This window comes from Limulus polyphemus, unplaced genomic scaffold (genome assembly GCF_000517525.1).
Source record: "Limulus polyphemus unplaced genomic scaffold, Limulus_polyphemus-2.1.2 Scaffold4496, whole genome shotgun sequence".
Classification (NCBI taxonomy): Eukaryota; Metazoa; Arthropoda; class Merostomata; order Xiphosura; family Limulidae; genus Limulus; species Limulus polyphemus.
This window is the reverse complement of record NW_013670106.1, coordinates 14,515-22,806: the sequence shown is the minus strand read 5'-3', so window position 1 is coordinate 22,806 and position 8,292 is coordinate 14,515. Positions and strand designations below refer to the sequence as shown.

Genomic DNA, 8,292 nt, shown 5'->3' with positions numbered 1-8,292 from the left:
AGTGTAGGCGTACAACATCGCATTCGATACTTGTAACAACTATTTATTGTCACAGTGTAGGCGTACAACATCGCATTCGATACTTGTAACAACTATTTATTGTCACAGTGTAGGCCTACAACATCGCATTCGATACTTGTAACAACTATTTATTGTCACAGTGTAGGCGTACAACATCGCATTCGATACTTGTAACAACTATTTATTGTCACAGTGTAGGCGTACAACCGCTCATTCGATCCTTGTAACAATTATTTTCCATTTCTGAATTATTTGCCTTTCAAAGGACTTCTGAATCACTTATAATTATTGGCCTAAAAATCTATTGGTTAATAAGTTAGAACTTAAGAACTGAAATAATACTATTCAGATTTTTTACATCTAGTAATTTAAATTTATTTTTAAATTAAAGAAAACAATACCACAACTTAAGAACTCATAAAAATATAAATAAATACATATAGGACTTAAATCCTGATCCTAGATTTGTTATACAAATAGTAATAGTAGATAGTAGAAATTAAAATAAACTAATTGAATATCGTATAGTAATTCATTTCATATTTCTATTTGTGTAAGCAGATTAACTGTAACAAGAAGTACCAACACCATAACATAAATTTGCACTGATGGATGTTTACTGTACACCCAGTAAAGGATTAACCCGATTTACTCCAATATGAAAGTGTGTAATCAATACACAGAATAAACAAAATTTCCTTTAAAATTTTGATCGGAGTACTGGAAAATAAAATCACTCTAAATTAAAGTAATTTATATGTACTGGATTATCCAAACATATACCAAGTACCAAGTTCTTGAAAATGTTTCTTTGTTTTATTTTAAACCCATAAAATGTTTTACTTGACCATAGGTGGTAGAACTAGGGATCACATATACCCCAATTTTTGCCCAAGCAGCAAAGTACTCCTTCGAAAGGGCGATTAGAGACTTGTGTATATCTATCATGGAAAGTCAATGTTTTAGTTTCATATTCAATGGTCATAGCAGGTAAGGTAGGTTCCTCCAGTCATCACCCCCACCCCCCACCCCAATTCAAATATGTTATACTGCCCATGTTTATGACTTTTCACTTAAATGCAATGAACAAATTAATTTTAATTCATGACAGAACAAAACACTAAAACAAGAATCTTTAACAGGATTACTTTAATTTGGAGAAAAATAATAATATGAGAAATAAAATAATCTAAATTTTTTATTGTAGGCAAAACTAAAAAAGAACAAATTTATTCATTAAAATCAGTTGAAACATAAATAATTAACAAGCATATCTTTCAGCAAAATTGAGCACTTTACGTAAATGAAACAAGAAAGAAAAGTTAGGTGTTGAATAAAGAATATCTTGTAACAAAATAGTTCAACAAAGAGATAAAGAGGAATGCAATAGAGATTTGGGTTGAAAAAAAAAAAAAGATTTACTTTTCTTTAGGTTCTCTAATTGAGTCATAAGTATAGTCCTTACTTATGGATGCTTCCCTTTGGGGGGTGGGGCTCATGTACTGAACATTGACACAAGGAGAATAGCTTTTAGTGTAGTTTACCTATCAATCTGACAAGCTGGTATGCATAAATCAAATACGTGACTATGAATCTGATCTGTAAATAACTTAAGTAAAATTGATAACAGTTAGAATTCACCTGCTTAATCTGATTCACACCATAACACTTGTTGTTCATGAAAACTAATTATATGCAAGTAGAATCTAGATCAACACTGTCTGTCATATCCCAGATGGCCCAACAAGCCCTGGCATTGAGCAAAAGGCCTCAATGCCACTGTATATAACAGAAATAGTGTGGTTAACATATTATAAAGTATTCTCCTTCACTTTCACTCACGAGTTCTTAAAATTAATACATAATTCAACTTTTATGTTACATGCTTTCATAATTCACAACTCTATATCATTATTTAGAGAAAAATGTCTTTAGAAATGCACAAACATTTATAAGCATGATTTACAATACTTAAACAAACAACATCTAGCAGCATATCCTTCCTCTGCACTCAGCAGTTAATACATTATTAATCAACTAAATTATACATTTGTGGGCTCAACATAAATCTTTCATAATAGCAATAGAAAAAAATCATTTGAAATCTGAGAAGGGTCTAAAAGAAAAACCCTAGAAACTATAATGGCTTGGACAAACCTATTTTGTAATTTCATCTTGTTGTTACCTATTGCCTGAAAAAGCAGATGACCATACCTCTTAAGCTTTGTAACTTGTGTTGGTTAAAATCTAACAAATAACAGTCTATAATGTGTTTTTTGATTTCCTGAATAACCCATCTGAACCCTACATTGGTGTTAGAAAACAATATTGTTTATCGTGTGGTAATAATTGGAATGTGTTATCTGATTCCAAGTATTTTAAGAAGTTGGCAAATAACTTAGCTATAGTAAGTAACGGCCTGACCTGTTTCTAAACCAGGACTGAGAAAATATCTTGTGATCCGATTACAAACCCAGCTTGTAACTGTGAATGACACAGCTATGATATAACAGAGACAGAAATCAATAGGCTGGGATGAGATCTGCCTGGGAATTCAGCAGTTTCTCCCATAATTATGAACTAAAAAAAACACATTTTTATGAACTTTTACTGTCCTTATGTCATGTCTTGGACATTTAGCTACAGTAACATGTGAAACAGAAGCAAAACGAGCTGTTGCCAGAAATTAACACTCAAGACGACTGCACATTTAGTTGTATATCATACCTGAAAACAAACCAACATTCTATCAAAATGTGTAGTATGTTTTCTACATAATATATTCATTATCTTTACACAATGTTGATCAATTTACTAATTTTCTAAGATCATTTGTACTTTCAACATCTAGCAAGCCATAAAATTTTGACTAAATTTGGCATTAAGTTTCTGTCTGTAAATGTAATGTACATTAGCACTACAAATCTCACAAATAGTGATCAGATTAAAGTTTGTAGTGGGTGCTGTTAACTGGTTTTCTTTTAGTCTACCAGTTCAGAAATAAGGACAGTTACACATATGTAGCCATTGTGTAACATCAAAGTCATTCCCATATAGCTCCACATCTCCAAAGTTCGGAGCAATGGATGGCAAACCAAGAAATATTAGATTTGCAGTCCGAGCATGCTAACTACTAGGCATGCTGAATTTACATTGTTTTCCTAACCAATAAAACTGCTAATAACAAACAGAAAATAAGCTGATTCTCCTTTTAAAATGTTTATAAAATCAATATAACATGCAACAGAGTTTAAAAAAATGTCAGAGCTGGGAACTCGACAGTTGAGATAGTACGTAGCACCTAAGGTTAGAATATGTATTGTTTATTTTAGAATTTAATGAAAAATAAATAGCTACTTGCAGTTTTACTATAGTTTAACAAAAAATCCAGTAATGGTCAGAATGACCAGTAGGAAAGGGCAGCTACATATCAAAGGTTTGAACCTACTGGACATTGACTCAAAATTTAACACAAATATGATACCCTATTTTTGTGTAGTTTTCTACCTACTTTTGTGTAGTTTAAAAATACTCAACAACCCATATTTCTTAGTTCTTTTATCTCCCATTTAGTGCTGTTTTGGTTGAAAAGGTTTGGAAAGAACAAAGTTCTCCTTTAGAAGTAAATACACTATCATGGTAAAAACAAGTAATTAAATTTTTGTACAAAATACTATAAAAATTACAAATTTTTGGGTATGCAAAATAAAATCTAGTTTGTCAAATAATATCTGGTGAAAAAACAAGGCAACTCTTTACTCACAGCATTTATACATGGACAGGAAAATGGAATTAAGAAGCAAAAATGTTTACACTTTTGAAAACTTAGGGTTCCTTTTTGACTCGTTGAGATAACACTAGCTGCAACCATCAATTGGAGTTAAAACAGCTTATTACTAGTTAGGTTTGAGCTATCTAGCACAACAAAGATCAAACCCAGCTAATAAGATAGTCCTACCAGAGAACAAGCCTATATTTAGAAGCTTTGATAATTTTTCCACAAATGTAAGTGTCTAATGGCAGAAACAAAATACATCAGTTGAAAAATGGCATCAAATGTGGTAACATAAACCACAGTTTATAAACTGCACGTATTCTTTAGTAGGGGAAGGGAAAAGGAACAATGAGCCAAATGCTTCTTTATCTAATTTTGAGCTATATGCACACTTATGAGAAGACTGACAGTAGGTTGAAGGAACTGAGAAATGCTGACCACAATAATGTTATGATTATTTGTTAACACGCCTATTATCGATTTTACATTTACACTAAAAAAGAACAACAAGTTGTGGAAAATGTACAAAAGCATACATTTAGTCTTACATTAATTACAGTATTTTTCAATTAGTACAGTAACCTAATATAGCCTAACAAAAGAGTATTGGCTTCAGTATAAGATGCCTTATATATACCAATCCATGAAAAAAAAAGGGACACTGGTCTAGGTAAAAAGATGCCTTACAAAAGGAAGAATGTTTAAAAAATCCTGTGATAAATAATATGTTTACAGAAAAAAGAATAAAATTAAGGATAATGAACATCCTTAGACGAGCAATTTGAGTACAAATAAATGATGAAAATAAAAGAAAACATGGGGTTAATTTAATCTGGACGTATCAGAAACAAAAAACTGAACTTAATCTGTCCTTACACACTATTGTATAGTGTATAGAATTTTTTTTTTTTTACTGGCTAACTTCAATGTCTTGTGTTCACAAAATGCAAATACTAATAGTATTACTATTTCAACATTCAAAATATACTGTTCATTTATGAACCATATATATTAATACCAAATTTCTCATTTAGCTGCATTGTAATGAAACAACAAACAAGCCCTCACACTACAAAAAGTGTACATGTGTGGACAACATTTGATATAAATCTGTAATGAATGCCTTAAAAGGAACAAACTGTACAAACTATACTATGACTAACAAAAGTATTTCACACAGCAATTGGTTGGACTATGCTATTGTTATTGGTTGTTACAATCTGTTCAATGTTACCATTTTGGTCTGCTTCTCTTAATAAACGAGATTCTTCTAGATCAATGTCAAAACCACGGTTTGGAATAAGATTTGGCACTGCTTGAAGTTCAATTTCATCATAAACTGTAGACAAAAAAAAAATACAACTGTATGTTGTTAGATGATACGATATGCACTTAATGATGTATTAACATTTTAACAGTAAATAAAGCAACATTATTTCATTAAGAGTATTTTACCCATTCCTTACTAAATTAATGCACTAATAAGAAAAGAATGACTCAGGTTTAAGTTACACTTCTCATATTCAGATAGGAGCTAGAAATACTTTAATTTTCAAGTCACTCGAGAGCTTGCCTTGGCAAAAAAGGTGTGAAATCCCACTATTTAAAAAAAACTGCATGTTTCATAAAAGAATGTATTTCAAAAGTAATCAGTAAAAATGTAAATTTGTTGAACCTGAGGAAAATTTTTGATAATTCAATATTGTGTAAAGTTTAATAGAAGAAACATGTATGCAAGTTCAAAATACAGCTTTTTCTTTTAAAGTTACACAACACAAAAAAAAACATCACATTTAAAAAACAAGATCTTAAGAATCTGTGAAGATAATAAAAATGTACAATAACAAGTAAATACACAATACTTGTAGAGTAATATACAATAAAATAAAGTTTACATCCACTATTGTCGGAACAAAAGTTTATGTGGAAACAAGTTTCGACACTTTCACATCTCCTCTTCAGTACAACTTTTCTTTGTGAGAGAAACACGTACAGTTTATCCAAGTCCTTTGATGGCATATTATGACAGTAGGAACATAAAAGGGATGTTAAAAATGGTCAAACAAATAATGATATTTTTCTTCACCTGAGAAATTTTCATCATATAATTAACTGTAAATTAGCCAAAATGATACATAAAACTAGAAATTATGTACAAAGAAGAATTGTAGAAAAATGTGTTGGTTCACAAATTGCCAAACTTCAACATCTCGGTAGGTGACTGTAAACTGAATTTCGGCCTCTTAATGTTTTATCTGTTCGCTGCATCAAGTAATTAGAGTCAATATGTTAATTACAGTTCCAATGTTGTGGCTTTAGAGAAATGTCTCAAAAACAACAGTTTTAAAGTTGTTTATAAATATCCTAACACCATTAATAACTTTCTATCCTCGAACTTGTCTACACCTTAAAATAAAGCACAAGGAGTCAGGTTTGTAGATGCTACTTTTAACCCATTCGTTGTGACTGGTACATATGAGCTGTTGATGTCTTTAGTTTCTCCATTTTTTATACCTGTATATGACTTCTAACCTCTGTATTAGGCATTACCCTCAGGTTTGTAGATGCTACTTTTAACCTATTCGTTGTGACTGGTACATATGCGGCCTCTTAATGAGCTGTTGAGATCTTTAGTTTCTCCATTTTTTATACCTGTGTATGACTTCTATCCTCTGTATTAGGCATTACCCCAGAAGTACTTCTATGGATAACAATTGAATACATAATTGGTGAGAAGGGTCCTGACACCATAGTTATTGTAGTTAACAAGTCAATCACATGAATTCCAGAGCTGTCAATAAATTATATTAAAATTAAGTAAATAATTGAACACATGAAAGATGTTAGTTTAAAAAAAAACTGAAATAGTAAGTAACAAAATTACCTCAACGTACGTACACACGTGGCTGATATTGTGGACCATATTTAATTTTACTACAAGCAAGTTAAAAACTTACCGTAAATAGGATAATGTGCTTGTGTTACAAATTATAATTTGAATGTTTATGCAATTATGTGATCAAATAGAATTTTATTTGATACGTACATAGTTATGAGAAACAATTTCTACCTATTATCCCTTTCCAGTACAGTTATCTTGTGTTTTACAAAGTTAAAATAATAACATCGTGTTTTGAAAAACTCTGTCCGATCATTTCTTTAAAATTACCTACAAAATGAAATTCTAGTTGAAATGTGACTTCATTTTCTTTTTTGTACGCTTTATACTTGTTTTGGATAAAGTATTTTAAAAATAATCCAAAATACCAACACTAATTTTCAGTTTTGCTAAACCATTTATAAATTTATAAGGATCGTAGAAATCCTTACATTTTTTGCCAATGTAGATACAACTTGTCACTGTAGGAAACAAGCTGGAAATCTTAAGTCTTCGTATACAAGTTTTATAGTTTACTGTTTGCTCATATAGTCTGAAAACAGTAAATATTTTATGCCAGTGTTGTCAAAAACTGTAAAATTTAACTTTCGACATTATCTTTTACAAGTTTCAAATGTCTGAACCTAATAATACCATAAATATATTGTCTGAAAGCCTACGGTTATGTTCTTTTTCAGTCTTTTTTCTGTCAATCCCACTTCCTTCCTTATATTGATTTGTAAAGTTGTAAAATTTCATTTACTATATCAAGGTTATGCTGGGCTTGTATCTTGTAAGTTATTAATGATTTTCTATTCTGTGTAAGCCAGAGAAATGTAATAAATTATCTAATTAAGTTTTTTCCATGTTTGTTTATTTTGTTAAAGTAATTGCTTTGACAACTCATGTGAACAAGAGCTCCTGCTGTTGTAACTTGAGACGAACTGTAAAGTCCTTGATAGGGTGTTTTTTTTTTAACATACATATATAAATTAGTAAAAAGAGGATAGAATGCAGTAAGAAAAATAGATTATTTACATTAGTTGTAATGCTTTAGACAATATTTTACTGCACCATTTCTTTCAAGAAGGAGCCTAGTGTATGAGATCCTTAGTCCTACTGTACGTACAAAAAGTGGCTTTTCAGGTCAATTGTTATGGAAGGGGTCGGGGCATATGTAATAACAAAGTAAATAGCTATGTAATGTACTGGTTTATATTTCATTATAAATTATAAGTTTACAAGACAAATCAAAGTTATATTTTTAAAAGGTCCTGTGTTTATCATGTCATGTGTTTGAAGTATTTGGTGTTTCAAATATGGTGACTTTTACAACTTATTAATTTTTATTAATTCAAAGTCAGAGTTGGCCAGTACGATGTCATTAGCAGTTTAAGGATTATTCTAAATATCAAAATTCCTTTTTTTTTCAAATCTAAATGTTTATTAAAATATTATTGTGTATATTCATAAAATTTCAACACAAAACTTGCAAAAAGCTTGAATGACATTATTGATACTAGGGTACTCACAACTTAATATATAACTATGATCATAGTTATATATTAAGTTGTGGGTGCCCTGGTATCATGATACCAGGGCACCCACAACTTAATAT

The 8,292-nt window shown here is 30.5% G+C and overlaps 1 protein-coding gene across 1 annotated transcript in view; it reads right to left on the bottom strand.

The window, feature by feature from the left end:
- Positions 1–8,292, bottom strand: part of LOC106471258 (protein turtle homolog A-like) — a 21,940-nt gene that overhangs the window by 4,571 nt on the left and 9,077 nt on the right. Inside the window, exon 6 of the mRNA XM_013931848.2 lies at positions 5,031–5,135. Coding sequence (XP_013787302.2) covers positions 5,031–5,135 — 105 coding nt within the window. The remainder of the gene's footprint in view (positions 1–5,030; positions 5,136–8,292) is intronic.